Raw genomic sequence first — 19,878 nt, forward strand, 5'->3', positions numbered from 1 at the left:
AGACCCAGGGTTAGGGAGCAGCAGGGCTGGGACAGCCCCCCTCACTCCATAAACCAGGACACCACGGTGAAGGTCTACCTGAGTCTCCTCCAGGTTGTTTCGGTTCAGGCTGTTGAGCTCCTCTGTCTGCCTGGTTTTGTTCACAGCCTCGTTGAGGGCATCTCTCAGATCCATGAGCTGGGAGCTGTGCTGGGCCAGCCTCTCCTGGATGCTGCTCAGCAGGTCCTGGTTGGACTGCCAGCGGGCGTGCAGCTCGCTCCTCACCCGATGCAGCACTGCGCAGGGGGAGGACAACTCTTGCTAATTCCCCTTCCTCTGTTAAATCTCTTTCTGTGCCTCAAAGCCTGGCTCTGATCTTGGCAGATATCAAGGCCAGAAGTGACCATCTTCCACCCCTCCCTCCCCTTCCACCTAGATGGCACAGGATCTTGTCCATGACTGTCTACAAACCCTCAGAGAGATGGGATCTCTTTCAAAGACACACAGCCATGCCTGAAAAGATCCAGATGATGGACCTGAGGCCTTGGTTACTTCCACTGTGAAAAATTACTTATTTCCAATAAGAGTCAGTCTATAATTCCAGCTTTCAGCTACTGAGTTATGCTCTGCCAAGGCTTGTTAATCAGAAGTGTTCTCTTCCTGCAGTGCCAGCATCCCTGGTTGGGCTCACTGCTCTCATTCCTGCAAGGATGCCCTCAGGACAGCAGAGCTACTGTGGGAGCTGGCTGCTGTTGTTACTCCATGGGGACAGCAAATAGGAAGAAACATTGTGTGAACTACTCCCATCCACGTGTGATGTGAACACATCACATAATAATGGTGATTCCTGGTTCTAAGTGTTGTCATTTTTGTTCATCAAACAGAACTACCCACTTAGTTCTGCTCTGAAATTTGCCTTAAGGGAAAAGGAAGCACAAATTATCCTGTTGGAGTGTCACAGGGGACTTTGTAACTCCTATAAAAATGGCTGGGGATGCCTGGTTCTTAATAGCACTCTCTAAAGGACCATGATGTGCAGTGGGCTCCAAGCCAGAGCCAGCAGGACCTGGGCAGCCCTGTGCCACCAAGGACTCACATTTCTTAGCCTCCTCGTGCTCACGCCTTGCCAGCTCCTCCTGGGCTCCCAGGCTCCTCTCCTTCATCTCCCTCAGCATCCTCTCCACCTCAGCCAGCTTCTGCCGGAACTCCTCTGCGGACGTGGTGCTGGCGTTCTCTGCCCCAATCCTGGCCATCTGCCGCACCAGCTCTGCAGGGAAACCCACACCCTGTCAGACTGAGCAAACCAGGGCCCCACAGCTCCCCGAGGCTCTCCTCACAAACCACTGACAGCTTTCAGGACAACAAACTGCCTGACATCACCCAGAGGCACTGCCATGTGTTTCAGCCTCCTTGGCCACGACCAGTAACACGTGTTACATCCTGAGCATCTTTCTGTGGCTCTGCCTCTTGTCCAAGATCCAGCCACTCTGCTTTGCTCAATCTCTCCTGAAGCTGCAGCGCAGATTGCCCCCATTTTATGCATTTTAGAAACATTTGTGGAAGTTTAATATGTTTTTTCTCCAGACTTATGTTTAGCCAAGCAGCTGAGAATCACAATAAGGCTGGTCAGGGTAAAAGCTGGGATTCTGCAGGATCTTCATTTTTTTGTTTTCTTTGTTCCTCCATGGCTTTCTCTGAGCACTGCAGGACTTGACATATCACATAGGGAAAAACCCCAAAGTGAAGACCCTTCTTGACATACCTGCAATGCCCCTCTGGATGCTCTGGATGTGCAGCAGGAGCTGTTCCCCTCTCTGGTACATGTCCCTTGTGTGCTGCTCAACACGAACTGCTTCTCTGTGAGTCATGGTCATCTACCACAAAAACAATGGCTTAGTTCAAGTATGAGATGGTATTTTATGTCATTTGTCAGTGGGACTGATGCTCCCAAAAGGCACACAAGGCCTGGGAATGTGTCACTTGTGAGGTCCTTGAAGGAGCCTGTCCCACAATGTACTGAAGGATGATTATTTAGCACCTTCAGAAAAGCACAAGCATTAAATACAGCTCCAATGCAAGGGGCTCTGGATGCTGTAATAATCCCAACATCAGAGTTCAGCACTGCTCTGTGCTCTTAACACAGGGAAAGGCCCAGAGCCTGAAGCCAGGCACACCTGGGTCCTGATCAAGAGACAGGGGGCTGCAGTCTGGCTGTCGGGTACACACAGGGCAGTTTGTCTTTCCAGCTGTCTGGGGAGAATGTCATCAAGTAGAGATTTGTCCCTCTCCCTCACATTAGGAGCAGGCAGTTTATAAATCAAAGTGAAGTGAAATCAAATCTTGCTCAGTTTATCCATTCTCTGAAGATGTGACTGCTAGGTTTTAGGCTGGATATAGATTGCATCCACGGTGGACCCGGATGTTTTGTCTCCTTTCTTATATGTCCCTTCTATAAATGATATTTGATTGAATTTATTTTTACTGCTTAAAGTTGAAGCCACCTCAAAAGCAAGCAGTAAATCGAGAAAAACTATCAGTATTATGAGATGTTTCACAGCTCTCCATGGAAGGAAAGCAGGTAATCCAGCTTGACCACTTAACACTGCAATTTAGTTCTGGTTGAGCTGGAGACCCAACCTGCCTGAACAAGGCTCCTCACAGCCTTCAAAGCCCTCATTTTGATAAAAGGGGGATTTGTGCTCTGGCAAAGAATGATGGAGAAATGCCCTACTTTGTGCTGCAGTGCATTCAGGTCCTGTGTGAGATCCATGTTCTCACCCTCCAGCTCATCAGCCCTTTGCCTGGCCCTGCTCATGGCTCTGTGGTACTCACGGAGCTGGTTCTAGGGGAAAAAAAAGAAAAATAAAAATTACAAGAGGCTAAATCAGGCCAACAGGCCAGGAAACACGGGCAGAAGGTGATGTGAAGCCTTCCACATACAGCAATGGCCAGAATGGTGCCGTTGAGGCCGTGCAGGCGAGCCCAGGCGATGGAGCTGGCGTTGAGGGTGACCAGCTGGCCGCGGATGGACGGGAAGGACATCTCGATGCTCTGCAGGTCCTCCAGCAGGAGCAGGACACAGCTGTCACACACTGCAGGGACACAGCAGTCAGCACAGGCCCTCTCCAGGGCTGTCCTCCCCTCCTTCCCCAGGACAGAGGCACACAGACCTTCACACTTGATGCTGTCGGGGCCGTTGGCCACCAGGACCTCGTGCTGGCGCAGGCAGACGTCGCACTGCTTCCCCGTGAGCCCGCTGGGACACGTGCACTCCCCAGTGCGGGGGTCACAGGAGCCCCCTCTGCACTCACACTCTGCAGGGAAGAGAAACTGAGAATCATTTGGGGCTTTTACCACTCTGGAGAGAGGGGAAGGAAAGGTTTTACCCCAGCTGTGTCCTGCTGCTGGGGGTTCCCTGTGCAAAGCAGTGTCCCTCAGACAGCTGCCAGCTGTTTTCTACCTCCAACAACTGGACCAGCAGCACAGCCCTGTCCCAGTGCCCCTGGATGGGACCCCACACTAGTAATAATAGGTGCTTCTTTGAGCTAGGTATTATAATCTTTTCGAGGTCTATTTTTCACTTAAAATAGCTCAGCTACCTTTGGAGGCATAAAATTAGCAGAACGGCTTTTGCTGCAGTGTTGGAAACAAAAAGGTTTAAAAAAAAGGCAAAATAACAAACTCCTTAGAGAAAAAATCAGATTTAGGTGCAAGAAGTTCTTGCTCCTAGTAAAACAAACACCTCACAAAAGCAATTAGTTTCTTTGCTCTCTTCTTTTTCTAGCAAATTGCCCAAGCAAGACTTTTTGGCTTTTGTCTAATTAGCTATCCTTAAGTTTAAAGTGAAGCCTTTCAAGCCTATGATATGCCTTTTTTTTTTTACTTAATTGAGAAGAAAAACTTCTAAACTTAAAGAAACAAAAGACAGTTTTGTCACTCCATTATCAAAAACGCATTCCCACACACTCTCACTCACTTGTGCAGCCGGCCCGGCCCAAGCCCCAGTAGCCCGGGGCGCACTGGTGGCAGCGGGCGCCGCTGACCCCGGGCAGGCAGCTGCACTGCCCGCTCTGCAGGTGGCAGCTGCTCCCCACGGCGCCCACGTCGCAGTCACACCTCCGGCAGCCCGAGCAGCCCTCAAAGCCGTAGTACCCCTCCTAGGGAAAAGCAGGACATGGATACCTGTCGGAACTCAGTGCATCCCTCCGGGTGTCCAGAGCTGCCGAGGGGCTCAGAGACCCTGGCACACCTGGGGATTTGATTTTGACCCCCGGAGCAAGTTGCCAACTTTGTATGAGGATCTGAAAGTCACACAGGTTTGAAGAGTGTAATAACAAAATGATCACAGGGTGAAAATGTAGTTTTTAGGATTTTTGGTATGGGGGTTATGGGGACAAGATGGAGGAACCTGGGCGTTTCTAGCTTTTCTCCTTCTTTTTGTTCTCCATTTTCTGCAGTGATGTTGCCACTTTGGGATTGGTTTAGAGTACAAGTGCACTGTCTAACATAGGTGATAGGTATTGGGACTTAAGTGTAAATATGTTATACGTAGTTTATAGAACAAAAGGACAACACCGCCTCGAGGGCAGTCAGAGTGCCTGTGGCTGCCCTGCAGTGTGGACCTCCACTGGGCAGAAAGAAAATTTTATAGATAAGAATTAATAAACAACCTCAAGACCAAAAAGTGAAGAGTCCAGACTCATTCTTCAGCCGCGCAGGCCGAAACAGAGACACCCTGTGCATCTCAGGGCAACAGTGATCAACAGCAAACCCGAGAGATGCCCTGGTCAGCAAGTGTGCCTCTCTCCAGGTTAAGTGATGGGGGATACCCCCCCTTTCCTTTCCAGGTGTGTTTTGAGCACCACAAAATTCAAAGCAGCACGGTAAAGGTGTGGAACTGCATTGAGAGCACAGGCACGCCACAGCACTGCCCTGTGAACCTGCCTTGCCCAAGCTGGATGCTCTCAGGAAAATGGGGTTTACTGCAGCTTCACAAATGATGCCACTTCACTGGAATGCTGCCTGCACTGCTTGCTGCCGGATCTTTAACAGGCTTTTGCCATGCACGCAGGCCAATTCAGCCCTCACCAGCTGGCACCAGCCCTGCTGGGCTCACAGGCCTGGGGGATGGCACACCAGGGCTGCCCCCATCCCCAAGGCAAGGACAGGTGCCACCCCAGGGCCCAGGTGAGCCTCACCTCGCAGCGGTCACAGTGCTGGCCCGTCACTCCAGGCTTGCAGAAGCACTGCCCAGTTTGTGGATGGCAGGAGTCAGTCCCACAAGGCGAACAGTTGCACTCTGCCAGGGAAAAATACATCCAGTATTACACTGAAGAGCCTGTCAGCCACTCACAACACTTATTGCTAACAGCAAAAGTGCTTTTCCCCCTTTTCTATCAAAGTTAAGACAGAGTCTCTCTCCTCTTGGATTTGCTTCTCCCAACAACTTATGCCCATGACTGTGGTAATGTTTGAGTGTCCCCAGGATGAGGGAAGAGACAAAAATCTTGACCCCATGTTTCAGAAGGCTGATGTATTATTTTATGATACATATTATATTAAAAGAAAATGATATATTAAAACTATACTAAAGAAAGAGAAAGGAGGCATCAAAAAGCTAGAAAGGAATGAATAATATAATCTCGTGACAGACTCACAGAGTCTGACACAGCTGGCTGTGACTGGCCATTAATTAAAAACAACCCCCATGAGACCAACCAAAGATGCACCTGCTGGTAAACCACCTCCAGACCACATTCCACAGCCATCAGATAGTTATTGTTTACATTTCTTTTCTGAGTCTTCTCAGCAGAAAAATCCTAACAAAACGATTTTCATAAAATATGTCAGCGACACATGACCCCTTTTGCACGCTGCACTTGGGCTGCTGCTCCTCAGAGGGAGATGAGTGCTGGGAATGGGCCCCCTCCCCTTTCCCCCTGTCCCTGGTCTGTCTGTCTGTCCACTCACGGGTGCAGTTCTTGGCCAGCACGGCGTCCCCGTGGTAGCCGGGCGCGCAGAGCTCGCAGCGCGCGCCGGCCGTGTGGTGCATGCAGCCCGAGCAGGCGCCCGTCAGCGGGTCACAGCTGCTGAACAGCATGTTGGGATCCGTGTTCCCGCTGCAGTCACACGGCTGGCACGAGCTGCCGATCACCAGGGGGTTGCCAAAGTATCCCGGGGCACACCTGGGGAAACACAAGTCACAACACAGTGAGGATCCTGCAGCCTGGAGTTGCACAACTGGAACGGCGTGAGCATCCAGCACTTGTAACTGCTGCAGCCCTCAGGGATCTCAAAGCACTCTGTGTTTTGCCTCAGGGTACCTCAGAAAGGTGCCTGCATCACAGGCTGCAAGTCAAGGCAAAGCACACCTAAGTCATACACCCACAGTAACAGAATTTCAGCAGTCGGGCATTTGCAGGCTGAAGAGGACTGAAGGAAATGCTGCCAGAACAAAGCAGCTGCTTCTCCTGCAGTCCTTAAGGAAAAAGCTGCTCTGCCCCAGCAGTGGCTGCACAGGGTTAGTGAGCCCCCCCAAACACGGGTGCCACCCCCTTACCGCTCACAGTTTGGTCCAGCGTAGCCTGGCTTGCAGAGGCACTGCATGTTGGATCCCTTGTGGACACAGCCAACAGCAAAACTGAAATGAGAATGGGGACACAGGGAGGAGCAGTTACTCCTGATGTGGTGCCAGGGGAGCTGGTCACTCACTGTGGGCTGCTGGGGCCTCAAGTAAGAGGCCATGAACATGGTTTGGGGACAAGGACAAGGCTGGCACTGGGACACCTGCCCTGGTGGGGCACAGTGAGGCCAAACAGGCAATGCCATCCTGGGGTGCTTACTTGTTGGAGGCAACTGAAAGAGGGCATGGGCACCCAACACACTGCAGGGGTTCCTGGGCTGAGGGGCTGCCCATGTAGCCGTCCTTGCATCGCTCACAGTGGTCTCCTTCTGTGTTGTGCTGGCAGTTCTGCAAGGAAAAGGCAAACCCCGGGTTCAGCACTGACAACAAGAATGGTGGATGCACTAAAAACTCCCCATCAGGATTCCTCAATCCTTCCTCTCTCCCAGAGCTGCCCTGCACCCTAAGCTGACCCTGAGCAGGGTCACCACTGAAGCAGTGAAGCCAGTGCTCTGACTCTGACTCAAGCATCATTCTGCCAGCCCACTTAGTAAATACAAAGGTTTTGAATCACACGCTACAGACCTCCTAACTCCAAAATATCACACTGCTCCACTGTTTACTTACAAGGCATATCCCAGAGCCTGGCAGGCACTGATCTGAGTGGCCATTGCAATGGCAGGGGATGCATTTTCCCAGGAAGAGCCCCTTGGTGTCCCTGTAGTAACCTGGAGCACATTCCTGAGGAGACAGAAAATGGCAGAGATCCAAAAAATAGCCTGAGACTTTTGGGAAAAGCAAAGAAACTAAGTTAGTTTCCATGACAGAATTCCCACTGGGTTGTACTGATGGAGAAAAGATTATAAGCACAGATGAAGATTTTTCAGTGCAGCTCCTTCCTGCTCCTTTTAACCAGGAGAGAATTGGCCAGAGAGAAGGACCCATTCCAAGGTACTGCAATACCCGAATGATTTCCCCATCATGCCCCTTCCAAGAAGGCAGATGAAACTTTTGCATATCTCACAAGTGAACGGTGTTGTGATGGGGAAATGTTCCTTCCTTTGGAACAAGCCGAGCTGTCACTTCAACTGAAGCCCTCAAGAGCCGGCTTGGAGGCAGCTGGCACCCAAAACATGACACTCTGACCTCTCTGACTGGAACAGCCTGTCCACTCCCCTCACCTGGCAGGAGTCCCCCTGGTAGTTGGCTGGGCACAGGCACAGCTCCACGTTGCTGGCACGGATGCCCGTGGCTGTGTCTGTGGCCATCTCCAGCACCACACGGCGCAGGGACACGGAGGAAGAGAGCTGGGAGAACAGTGCCCGGATCTGCAGCTGCTCCAGGTTTGCCAGCACCATCATCAGCTCCTCTCTGGACACAGGGTTGTGAGTCTCTGTGTGCCTGAAGTTACCCTGGGGGGAGAAAACCTGGCATTACTGGCAGGAAGCACAAGCATCTGAACGTGCAGCCCAGCCTCCATATCCCTGCTGCTGGAATCACTCCCTTTGCATGGGTGAAAGAGCCCTGCAGCACCTAAAATTCTGAGTTCCAAGCACCTGTCCCTCCATCTGCATGAGGTCTTGTACTGTATTCGCTGGGTTCTCCAGATGAGGGAAGGAATGATGAATCTGACTCCATGTTCTTAGAAGGCTAATTTATTATTTTATGATACTATATTATATTAAAGAATGCTATACTAAACTATACTAAAGAATACAGAAAGGGTACTTACAGAAGGCTAAAAAGATAATAATGAAAACTTGTGACTCTTTTCAGAGCCTCGACACAGCCTGACCTTGACTGGCCAATAAGTCAAAACAATTCACATGAAACCAGTGAAACAACCACCTGTTGGATAAACAATCTCCAACCACATTCCACACGTGAGCACATCACAGAAGAAGCAAATGAGATAAGAATTTGTTTTCCTTTTTCTCTGAGGCTTCTCAGCTTCCCAAGAGAAAACCGCTGGCAAAGGGATTTTTCAGAAAATATGACTGTGACAGTCTTGTCCTTTCCTGCATTATCTGAGCACTTCACCTGTGTGTGCAAACTCACCTCCACCAGCTGTAGCTGGCCTTGATGTGCCTCCCCTGGGGACGGGTAGGCACCTTCCAGAAACATGATGCTCATCTGATTTCCCTGGGAAAAGCAAGGAAGGTGTCAGACATCACCTCACCCTGCTCCTGGCATTAGCAGGGGGCACCAGGGCGTTTCTTGGGCTGCACCTTGAGGATCACATCGGGCCGGGACTCCATGGGAATGAACACGTCACCCCTGCGAGGGTTGGAGTGCAGCTCGTAGCGAAGGTGCCCTCCATAGGAGGAAACCTGAGGGAGAGACAAATCCCATCATTGCTGCAAGCCCACAGCACTGAGACAACTCAGAGATGGCTGTGCTCAACCAGAGCGTGAGCACTGCCTGCAGGTGAGGTCACTGTGTTCTCCATTCTCTTACCTGGTCCCCAAGGTAGGAGCTGGGTGCAACCCAGTAGAGCTCCTGGTAGGCATCTGGGAGGTTTTTGAGGTCAGCAGTGACGAGCTGCTCCCGTGGGCTCAGAGCTGTTGGCACCTCGTGGCGGTCGCTGCTCAGCAAGAGCCACCCGTGCATGTCGACAAACTGGAGGGGAAGAGAACTCTGGGTCTTCTGGTGGAGTTACAGAAAGTATTTGTGTGTTGATGCTCCAGAAGAACAGGTCCCAGAGCAGCAGAAAGGGGAGTAACAGGCTCACACCTCACATGCATCCTGATGAAGCCACAGGAAAGCTGATCATCACCCCCGCCCAGCACATGAGACCCCAGAGACCAGGAAAAGGGGCTGAAAGCAGGAGATGGGCACAGGGAGTCAAAGACAACCCTCCTCATGGAATCTTCAGTAGGATTAACGCAGCACAGAGAGCTGAGGGAGCCAGGTGGATGGGACACACCTGACCTGCAGGCTCTGGGGGCCCCAGCCCCTCTCACCTCAGCCCGGTGCTTCTCGGCGCTGCGGCAGCGGTCGGTGGCACCGAAGCAGAAACACTTGGTGCAGCCCTTGGGGTTGGTGGCATCCAAAGAAAACGTCCCCAGGCGGCACTGGTCACACCTCGGGCCCTCCACATTTTCCTGAAAGATAAGCAAAGCTCAAGTGTCAGCAGTTTCTCTCAGGGCCTCAGTGGAGGACAGGGATGGCTGTCTGAGTAATCAAAGCAAAGTGCTGTGGTGCTGGAAGATGTTAAAGCAGTTCCTCAAACAGGTTTGCTTAAACAGCACCACCAATGTTAAATTCACCTAGAGAAAGCACTTGCAAGCCCTACAAAGAGGCTGGAGCAGGGCAGCTCAGAAGGTGCTTGAGTTACTCTGCTGCCATGGAGCCAGGAGCCAATAGGGCTGACAGCTCCCCCTGCAACCAGCTCTGACACAAGGCTGGACTCAGACTGGCCATATCCTCCAGAGACAGCCCAAGGAGTGAAACATCCTGGCCAGGAAGGATGAGGAGATAAGAGCTTTTCAGGGTGCTCTGAACCCACCACCCCATGGGGCAGGCTGGGCACGCACAGCCTCTGCCGGAGCAGGAGAGTCAAGCCAAGGAGAAAGGCACCAATGGAGGCACTGGGGACTGACCTTGCAGTGACACTGCCCTGTGACTGGGTCACACACGCTGGCCTGGGTGCCAGCCTGGTGGCAGTCACAGCGCCTGCACTCAGGGTAGTGGTAGTAGCCAGGGGCACAGAGGTCACACTGCCGCCCGATGATGTTGGGCTTGCACCTGGGGGGACACAAGAGCCACAAGAGCTTTCAGAGCTTTCCCCATTCTGCACAAGGTGTCCCAGCAGGGACTCTAGCAGGGAGCCCAGATGTCCCCAATGGCAGAACAAGGCTGCCCCACCTGCACTGGCCGCTGTGCACGTCACAGCCTGGCTCTGCCAGCTCCTGCACGCCGGGCCGGGAGCAGTTGCAGTCCTCACAGCCGATCAGGGGGTGGCACCCGAACGTCTGGGGCTCACACACGACACACTCGGGCTTCAGGGTGTGGGGAGGGCAGATGCACTGCCCTGTCACCTCATCACACAGACGTGTCCCGCAGTCACAGGCTGCGAGGGGCAGAAAAAGGCTGGGTTTGGGTGAGCCAGACCCAGGAACGCAGGGCAGGCGTGGGGAATGGACACAGAGCAGGAGAGGCAGAGGGCAGCCAGGGGAACTCACGCCTGCAGTTGGGGAAGCCCCAGTATCCGGTGGCGCAGCGGGAGCACTGGCGGCCGATGACGTTGGGCCTGCAGGGACACTGTCCCCCCAGGGGCTGGCACTGGCTGCCCCGTGCCCCCGCCTCATGGCAGGCACACGGCTGTGCCCCGTCGTTGTAGAAGAGGGACAGGGAGATGGCAGAGTCACGGCAGAACCTCGACGACGTGCTGGGGCTGCAGGGGAAGGCAGGAGGGGTCAGTGCTGCACATCCCCGAAGCCTCCCCATCATCCCAATCCAGCAAGTGGGACACACAGCCTCCACACTACCCCAAATCCAGCATCTCCTGAAGCCACGGGGGCTTAGTGGGACCCACCACCCCAAATCCCAAATCCAGCATCTTCTGAAGTCAAGGGGACTTAGTGGGACCCATATCCTCCCCATCACCCCAAATCCAGCATCTCCTGCAGCCACAGGGGCTTAGTGGGAGGGAGAGCCCTGTGACACTGAGAGCTCCTGAATATCCACGTTTGGACAACAGAAGGAAAACCCCAACCAGCCCCTGCATGCCACACAGAAGGGAAGGGCTGCTGCTCCCTGAGGAGTGTGCAGCCTTTGGGCACCCAAAGGCAAGCATCTCACTTGATGTAGAAGCTGTTGATGCCACAGCTGCTGATGAAATCATAGGACTTGTCCAGGGGTTCCTCCTGCAGGTACTGAGGGTTGTAGCTGTCCTCAGGCACCACGAGGATGTAATCCTGCAAAGCAAGGGTGAGCTGGGTGAGCCAGCTCAGACAGACAAGCACCATCCAAAATGACTCCAAAGTGCAAATCCACCTTTAACCTTCCATGCCTTGCTGGGACAGAACACAACACACCAAGCACTGCACAGACCAGGAGTCTCCTCTCCACTGAGGTCTGTCCTTCAGGGTCCACTTAACCCAAAGCTCCACATGAGGAACAGCACAAATTCAATGGACTAAAACCAGGCAGATACCCCCAGAGCACAGCACTGGCTGTGCTGAGCAGGGAGGCAGTCTTTATCATCTGAAATTTCTCTATGAAGGCACCAGGGTTACAATTCTGTCTTTCCATTTATCCAAATTTTGGTCAACCTTCTAGTCCTGTTGCCTGAGAATAACAAGGGCTACCTACCCTCATGATGAGGCCTGCCTGAACAAACAATATTACACAGGTTTAAAATATTGCTAGAGCAGGAATAAGGCTTATTCTGGATTATGACAAACTATGTATGCAAAGTAACAGCTTCAATTTCTGTCTAGTTTTGATATCAGAACCAGACAAGGAAGGACACTGTCATATACAGAAGCTGCCCCTGTAAATTCTGCCCCCAAGGGCAGAATCTCCTCCACTAAGGCTGGAGACTGCAAGTTCTTGAGTAGTTCAGAGATGAGTGATGGTGGGGAACATTCCTGAGGTCACACGGTGACAAAAGTCCAATGCAAAGCCCCCTGCCCAGCCTGCTCTGGGAGGTTCCTGGAGAGAAGCTCACCAGCCACAGTTGCTTGCCCTCTGGCACCCGAACCACCACAGTCAGATCATTGTCAGTGACATCCAGGATGGTCTGGTCCTCAGAAACCACCAGGCTCCGACACCCGTAGCCATGAGGGCAGAAACTGGCATTGGTCTGACCTGAAAAGACAACAAATGTGTTGGTCCCACCTGAGTCCTCATCCTGTGACGGTGTTCACAGGGGTCTGAGGATGAGGGAAGAGATGAGGATCTGACTCCATGTTTCAGAAGGTTTGATTTATTATTTTATGGTATATATTACACTAAAACTATACTAAAAGAATAGAAGAAAAGATTTCATCAGAAGGCTAGCTAGGAATAGAAAAAGAAGGAATGATTACAAAGGTTTGTGGCTCGGACAGAGTCTGAGCCAGCTCACTGTGATTGGCCATTAATTAGAAACAACAAACATGGGCCAATCACAGATGCACCTGTTGCATTTCACAGCAGCAGATAATCAATGTTTACATCTTGTTCCTGAGGCCTCCCAGCTTCTCAGGAGGAAAAATCCTAAGGAAAGGATTTTTCATAAAAGATGTCTGTGACACCCATCCCATCCTCCCACTTTGGAAGGGTAAGTCAGCCTTCCTTCATTTCTGCAATCCCTAAAGAGTCCACAGTCATCCCCTGGCATGGCAAACCCCCAGGGCTCCTGGCACCCAGCATTTCCCCAGGTCCCTGCTGCTCTCACCTTGCCAGATGCGCCCTCCATTGATGAGCACCTCCACGGGGAAGCTGGGGTGGCTGGGCTGGTACAGGTGCAGGATGAAGGCGTAGCGTCCCAGGCTCTGGATCCTGCTGCTGAACACCACTGCAGCCTGCCCCAGCACGGGAGAACACAGACACAAACCCATGTGAGACACCTGCACCCACGGCTGGGCTGTTCCTGAATTACTGCACAGATTTGTGCTCTCATTGCCCAGCTGCCAGGTGTGGAGAATTCAGTGAATCCAGCCCCCCGTGCCTCCACACTGTCCTCTCTAATAGTGCCTGGGATCCCAGAGAACCAATAAAGTTGGATAAAACCAAGACTGGTGAGTCCACAGGAATTACAGGTTCAGGGAGAAGTTTAAAGCTCAGATCAAATTCTGAAAATGCTAATTGATAAAGCATTAATCAACAGGTAAGGTAGATTTCTCCCTGTCCCAGTAGTCCAGCGTCACAGCACCAGCAAACCAGCCCAACCCACGCCTGTGCCCCTACCTGTGGGGACTGCAGGAGGATGAGCTCTGCAGAGGGGTCCATGGCTGTGGGAGGACGGGGAGCAGGCTCCACTGGCACCCCAGATGGAGCCACATGGACAGCCTGAGCCAGGGGCACCTCTGGGGGAATGGGCAGAGCCTGGGCCCCCTCCAAAATGATCGACTGAGAAAGCTTCAGGAACCTTGAGGGGACACAGGAGCTGCTGGAAAACAAGGAGTACACAGGATGTGAGTATGTCCAGAGAGAAAGAGAGGAGGAAAGCATCCCCTATAACTCCTGGTGGACTACAAGGTGTCCCTGCTGAGGGAGAGCTCACTGCCAGCACTCCTGGGGCTCTGGGACAGGGGCTCTGCAGGAAGAACAGGAGCCTGGCACAGGCCAATTCCTCTGCAAATATTTATCTGAAGCAGTGTCAAAAATTTGGAGACAGCAAGGGTCTTGCTGTACGTGAGCAAGCACAGGAGTGCCTGTTTGGGACTACACCTGAGTGCCTGCCCCAGGAGGGACCATCAGCCTGATCCCAGTCTGTGCTCACAGGACACAAGCAAGGAGCTCCACCTCAGCTGGAGATTTCTTCACTAAAAACTTATAAGTCTCTGAGCCTGAGGGAAGCGGGACATGCAAATGTTTTTGGAAATAGTCCCACTGATGCTAAAGCCAAGGAGGACCTGAGCCCCTCACCTGTTGGATGAGAAGGTGCCATGGACACTGATGCAGTGCACCTTCGGCTCGATGAGCTCCATGGTGAACTGTGCAGCAGGGATCAGGTACACTTTGTGCTGCACAAGGGAGAGAGACACCTGGTTATGTGACAGCCTGTGCCCTGGAGCCACAGCTGGCCCTGTGCCCACCAGCCAGCAGCCACTTCAGCCAGTGCATGGCATCACACCTCTGCTTAGTCCTTGGCACAAGCATTATGGCATTTAGAAGCTCCACATATGGATGGGATTCCTCCATCCTTGACTAAACTAAGAATGTCTTCAAGATAAAAGAACTGCCCCACTGCTACAGAACTCCCTCTGCAGGAGCAGCTGCTTCTCCCCATCTCCTCCCACTCCCAGCCCCATGATTTACTTCAAACACCCCAGTGACCACACTCTCCACTTGGACTGGTCGTGACACAGACTAACATCCAGTATCCAGTCCAAACAGGACTAGAAAACCCAGACTAAAATCAGAGATACAACTCAAACAGGACTAGAAATCCCAGACTAAGATCTGAGATCCAGTCCAAACAGGACTAAAAAACCCTCCTACATGCTGGGTCCCAGTCCAGCCTTTCTCCCTGTGACCTGTTGACAGAGATGCCCTCAGGGGGAGCCTCACCAGGAAGAAATCAGCCAGATCAGAGGTGAACCGAACAGTGGCCTCGGAGGTGAGTTCAAAAGTTGCCATTCGACTCTGGGAATCCACAGCAATCCCTCGACAAAGGAAACTGTAAGAGAAACACACATTTTGAAATCAGCCTTGCACAGGGTCATGACCCATTTCTTGTCCTGCCAGCTCTGTGTCCTGAGGGGATTTACACAAAGTCCCTGGAAATCTTTTGATGTTTTTTCTGGCTGCTCGCAAGAGCAAAGTTTTCCAAGGACACCCCAAACATTTGTTTCCTACTGCAAAGGTCGCAATCTGAAGCCAGACAGGGTTTGACCTGTCTCCAATAAACCTGCCTGGAGGCCATGCCCTAAGTCAAGGTCCCTACCAACAATTCAGCTGTAAACAGATGCCCAAGATTATCTCTTGGCAGAGGCAGGTACATCTTCCCTCAGATGGGGGACTAAAATCTGTGTCCAGCTAGAACGAGTCGGGACAGAGCTTAGTGGACAACACTGGAGCTTGCTTTGTTTATAAACCCAAAAAACTTCAAGTAGAGGGGAGGTTGTCCTTGCCAAGGCAGAGAACTGGACCCTTTCTGCCCCGAGGTGCCCTTACCTGTAGGCACAGGGGTAGAAGGTGAAGGTGCCCTGCTGCGTTGGCGAGCGCGGCGAGCTGACGGCGATGGCCACGCTCTGCAGGGCGTTGGTGTTGGCATATTCCACCAGCAGCACGTGCTTCCCAGGCTGGGCCACGGACAGGGACAGCTGCACTTCCACCTGCAGCACAGAGGGAGCGCTGAGGGAGGGCGTGCAGGGTGCTACAAACCAGCCTCCTCTGCAGCTCAGGGGACAACGCACCAAATGTCATCAAAGCCTCGCAAACCTTTACAGGTGAGACTCTGGGTTTGGGGGCCCTGAACTGCTGCAGGGGTGCAAAGCCTTTCTGGTGTAGGTAAAGATATGATCAAATGAAATGCAATTGAAAACAACCCAAGAAACCACAGAAAATGGAGAGATTTAGTGACTACGAGAAAATGGTCTGGGAGGAAATGAGGTGCAGTGCAAAGGATCAAAACAAAGCTCACAGATGCTGCAAAAGCAGGGAGAAAATCAAGGAGGAAGACACAACTTTGAGGGGAAGATATGAGGGACATGGCATGAATATTTAAAAAAGTAAAGCCCAGACAGGAGGAATAGGGTGGCCAGGAGGGGACAAAACAGAAGTGGCACTCACATCAGTGCCACTGCAGGTGGCCATGGGCGGGTGGGAGGGGGTGAGCTGCTCTGTGGGACACAGCCTGGGGAGCCTGTTGTCCATCCTGCACACTGCATCCACCCCTGGCACAGCAGGGAAGCCCTCCACAGACAGGTACTTGTACAAGAGGCAGCTGGAAACACACAGAAATAAATGGTGAAGTACAACAGTTACAGCATGGTTTTAAAAGTTGAGAGCACCCACACAGCCTGGGCCCAGCCAAGTTTGCAAAAGGCTTTGGTGTATCAGGAGGGCCAAGGAGCAGCTCTGGGCAGTGGGGAGCAAGGGACTGGGCATTACAGGACCAGGGAGAGCAGAAACAACAAAAACTTCTCCCTTGGCAATGGGCTTTATCCTGGGGACCACTGCTATGGTGGATGGGACAACCAGTGTCCAACGCCCAGCCAGCCTTCTTGCCAACATGCACAGAGAGGTTCTGGGCAAGCAGATACATTGAGATGCTCCAAACACTACCAGACTGTTCATTGTAAATAGTCAAGCAAAACCCACTCATGGCAGCTGTTTCTGAGGACTCACTGGGAACCCAGCCCGGCAGAGAGGGGGGCTGTGGTGTCACTGGGTGAGCTGGCCCTCCAGGGTCCATGACAAAACATAGACTGGCTGTGTCATGGATGAGGAGATCTATGGGCTGGCTTTCTGGGCTGGTGCAGGTTCCACAAGCCTTACTTGCCACAGCCAAGCGCTCTATGAGCAGTTTTACTGCATCACTTAGTATGGACTATGTATACTCCTTAAGCCCAGGCCAAGAGGAGCTGAGCAAGCCCCACACAGCACAGAGATGTGCAGATCCTTACTTCTGGGTGGCTTGTTCAGGGGCTGGCTGGTAGACACAAGGCTCTGTGACCTTCAGCTGCAGGATTGGTGCTTCGTAGTATGAGCTGGGCAGCAAAACCAGGTAGTCCTGGGAGGAGAGATGGGAGAGGTGTTATGCTTGGCACACATGTCCCCAGGGGGCTGCTGAAGCCCCCACAGTGGGTGGAGCACAGGGCCTTACCAGCAGCACCCCCTGTGCTTCCACAACCAGGGACCAGGTGCTGGGGTTGAGCACGAAGGGCTCCCCGAAGCTGTTCTGGGGCACAGTGACAAAGGCTGGCTCCGTGCTGGGGGCAAAGACAATCTGCTTGGTCTGCTCTGTACCTGGAACGGGAGGGATGAGAGGCTGTGAAGGGACTGGAATGGAAAACTGGGGCTGGACATGGCAGGGAATGCTCAGGGAAGCAGCTCTGTGGTGCAGTGGGCAGTGACAGGTTCCCACTCTCTCGGTGCACCACAGTCCCACACTGTCCTGGAACAGAGACATCCACTCTCAATCTGCTCAACAGCCTAATGGGAGAAATAAATAGAAATCACTGCAATCCTCAATGCAAATCCAGAGCTCTCAGTGTGCTCTGCATCCCCAGGCTGCAAAGCACAGAGTGTTGCAAGCCAAGGAGCGTTTTGCCAGCTAGAAAAGGAAAGAACTCATCTGTGAAGAATTAATTGTGAGACAGACAAAAAGAATTGCCCAGATACATTTTTTCCTCAGGGAAATGCTGACCCCAGCTCCACAGGCAAAACACCTGTCTTCTGGCAAACCTTCAGGCCCCCAAGGTGTGCTCCTGCCTTTCTTCCTGCCAACCAGAGACTCTGCACTTGAGATTCAGACATTATCTCAAACTGACAGAACAGAAGGGGTGCAATGCTGATCCTGCTGCTGCTGAGCAGCTCCTTGGCTCATCTGACAGTCCCACAACCTCTTCATTAATGGATGCCATCACCACACAGCACCTGGAAGCAGACTGTGTGCCTGCCCAGCATGTTTTGAAGAGCACAGTGAGAGGGATTCACCAGGAATGGCTGCACGGCGAGCAGGTGAGATGAAGCAAGTGGAGAATGTGGCACACTGACCGTCCTGCTGTGCTACATGGACATCAAGGCACAACACACAGGCTCAGAAGATAAAGCAAGGGCTTGTGCTGCTGCTGGGATGGTCAATAACCCCTGCCCATGGGTGGCAGCTCTGTGACATGCCTGCCATCAGCTGAGGCTGGGACCTCACTTTTCCAGATGGGAAGCAGAGGTGAGGATTCAAGGAATGAAGAGATTCCCCTGAACTGGCACTGGGGTAGATTTATTGACTGAAGTTTCAGATCCCTTTGAGGCAATACACAGCTCCAACTGAGATGGCTTCTGGAGGCAGAGTGGAAGAAAACAGGCTGAAAATCCCATACTTGGAAAAGGGTTCCCATTTTTCAAGCCACATCTTCCAACTTCTTTCCAAGCTGTTTGTTCTTTGCCACACGAAGCCCTTTCCATCCAGACATGAGGTGGCTCAGCACCCCTGAAATCTCCCAAGGATGGTGCTTGTCCTGTGGATGGTGCACCAGTTTGGCTTCTTGCCTTCAGCACTAAAAAATCACATTGCTTCTGCACAAGAAGTGAAGCACTTTTTAAGGCAAATGAGCTCTGCTGCTTGGATAGGACAGGTTAAACACTTCCTGACCTTTGGTGAGATCCTAAAGCATGACCACAGTTCCTGCTCTTCTTGTTCTTCTGCTGTGTAACATGACTGGACATAAAAAATAATCCATTTTGTCTTCCAAAAAGAAAATAAGGGCAGAAAAATAATATTTTGGCATTCCAAACCTTGCATATCACATCAAAGGCAGAACCTATGCCAGCTTAAGACAGAGGAGAGAACTTCACACACTAATAAATTAGGTAATCAGTGTTGACAGCCTTGTGCTGTGGATGCGTGGTCTGGAGGAAGAGTTTCAGCAGGACTGTGGCATCCCAAGGGGTAAAACCAGGCAGCCAACCACCCACCATGGCCTCAGGTGTGCTCCCATGTTGTCTTGCTCAGATTGCTTCCCAGAAAAATTGCTGTCCAGATTCCTAGGCTTGTTCAGACATCTTTTGGTGGCTCTTCTCCAGCAGCTCATGGTTTGATGAGAGGACACTGCACCAGAGTGCAGTGCCTGTGTAAGATGTGTAATTCCACAGCACTTCCAAGCCCCATACCATGTGTGAAGCCAGCAGCCTGTTGTGGGAGAAGCACACAGGAAAGGCAGGACCTGCCACATCAGGGCATGTGGTAAATAGAACCACAGCCAGCTGCCAAAGACTGGAACCATTCTGCTCTTGTGGAAAGTGAGCTCAGCTTTGCCTGGGGCACTGGGGTGATCTTGTCCTGTGCTGGAAAGGTTGCATGGAATTGTACAACAGCTTTATCTCCCACCAGCCTGGCTGGTGTCAGTCCTCAGTGTGCAGCCCCAGGGCTGGGCCCACCTTGCTGCAGCTTTGGTAAATAAAGGGGGCTGCAAACTCAAATCAGCCTTTCAGCTGGGAGAGCAGGACTAATGGGTAAAGCCATATGGAAGCGTCTTCTGGAAAGGATGATGCAGGAGGCTGCCTGGGATGGGGAGGAGGTGGCGATGGCACAGGGAAGCAGAGCGGTCTGGGATCCTTACCTCTCCTTCGTGGCTGATAAGCTGTAATTGTGCCATACACAGTGGCCCCTCCTGAATTAATATACCTCAGGATGACATGGAACAGATAGAGCTCTGCCTCCTTCACGTCTACAGTGACTCTGATCTTATTCTGCAAAAAGCAAAAGAGCACACGGGGCACACATCACTGGGGGGGGCAGCTCCTGAGCGCCCACCCGCTCTGGGGAGGGCCTGGCCCGCCTGCCCTACCTGCCTGCCTGCCTGCCTCTGCTCCCCCTCCCTTCCAGCCCAGGCACGGCTCTGGCCGGACGCCTGACAGGGGCACGCTGGGGACGGACACACCTGGGGGCAGGAGAAGGG

General features: G+C 52.4%; 1 protein-coding gene across 3 annotated transcripts in view; it reads right to left on the reverse strand.

Moving 5' to 3' along the window:
• Positions 1–19,878, reverse strand: part of LAMA5 (laminin subunit alpha 5) — an 87,089-nt gene that overhangs the window by 10,104 nt on the left and 57,107 nt on the right. The window contains exons 23-53 of one of the 3 annotated variants that reach the window (XM_064730118.1): positions 19,540–19,669; positions 17,085–17,227; positions 16,885–16,991; positions 16,049–16,202; positions 15,431–15,591; positions 14,825–14,933; positions 14,180–14,277; positions 13,499–13,700; positions 12,987–13,113; positions 12,276–12,415; positions 11,405–11,520; positions 10,786–10,997; positions 10,469–10,673; positions 10,204–10,348; positions 9,565–9,705; positions 9,059–9,220; positions 8,830–8,931; positions 8,660–8,743; positions 7,783–8,013; positions 7,229–7,342; positions 6,822–6,949; positions 6,539–6,619; positions 5,950–6,164; positions 5,178–5,278; positions 3,956–4,136; positions 3,150–3,293; positions 2,920–3,071; positions 2,711–2,821; positions 1,742–1,853; positions 1,076–1,246; positions 79–275 (exon numbers count right to left, since the gene is read on the reverse strand). In XM_064730118.1, the coding sequence (XP_064586188.1) occupies positions 79–275; positions 1,076–1,246; positions 1,742–1,853; positions 2,711–2,821; positions 2,920–3,071; positions 3,150–3,293; positions 3,956–4,136; positions 5,178–5,278; positions 5,950–6,164; positions 6,539–6,619; positions 6,822–6,949; positions 7,229–7,342; positions 7,783–8,013; positions 8,660–8,743; positions 8,830–8,931; positions 9,059–9,220; positions 9,565–9,705; positions 10,204–10,348; positions 10,469–10,673; positions 10,786–10,997; positions 11,405–11,520; positions 12,276–12,415; positions 12,987–13,113; positions 13,499–13,700; positions 14,180–14,277; positions 14,825–14,933; positions 15,431–15,591; positions 16,049–16,202; positions 16,885–16,991; positions 17,085–17,227; positions 19,540–19,669 (4,476 nt within the window). The remainder of the gene's footprint in view (positions 1–78; positions 276–1,075; positions 1,247–1,741; positions 1,854–2,710; positions 2,822–2,919; positions 3,072–3,149; positions 3,294–3,955; positions 4,137–5,177; positions 5,279–5,949; positions 6,165–6,538; positions 6,620–6,821; positions 6,950–7,228; positions 7,343–7,782; positions 8,014–8,659; positions 8,744–8,829; positions 8,932–9,058; positions 9,221–9,564; positions 9,706–10,203; positions 10,349–10,468; positions 10,674–10,785; positions 10,998–11,404; positions 11,521–12,275; positions 12,416–12,986; positions 13,114–13,498; positions 13,701–14,179; positions 14,278–14,824; positions 14,934–15,430; positions 15,592–16,048; positions 16,203–16,884; positions 16,992–17,084; positions 17,228–19,539; positions 19,670–19,878) is intronic. The other 2 variants (XM_064730117.1, XM_064730116.1) reach the window with 2 other exon arrangements.

This window comes from Zonotrichia leucophrys, chromosome 20, assembly GCF_028769735.1.
Source record: "Zonotrichia leucophrys gambelii isolate GWCS_2022_RI chromosome 20, RI_Zleu_2.0, whole genome shotgun sequence".
Classification (NCBI taxonomy): domain Eukaryota; kingdom Metazoa; phylum Chordata; class Aves; order Passeriformes; family Passerellidae; genus Zonotrichia; species Zonotrichia leucophrys.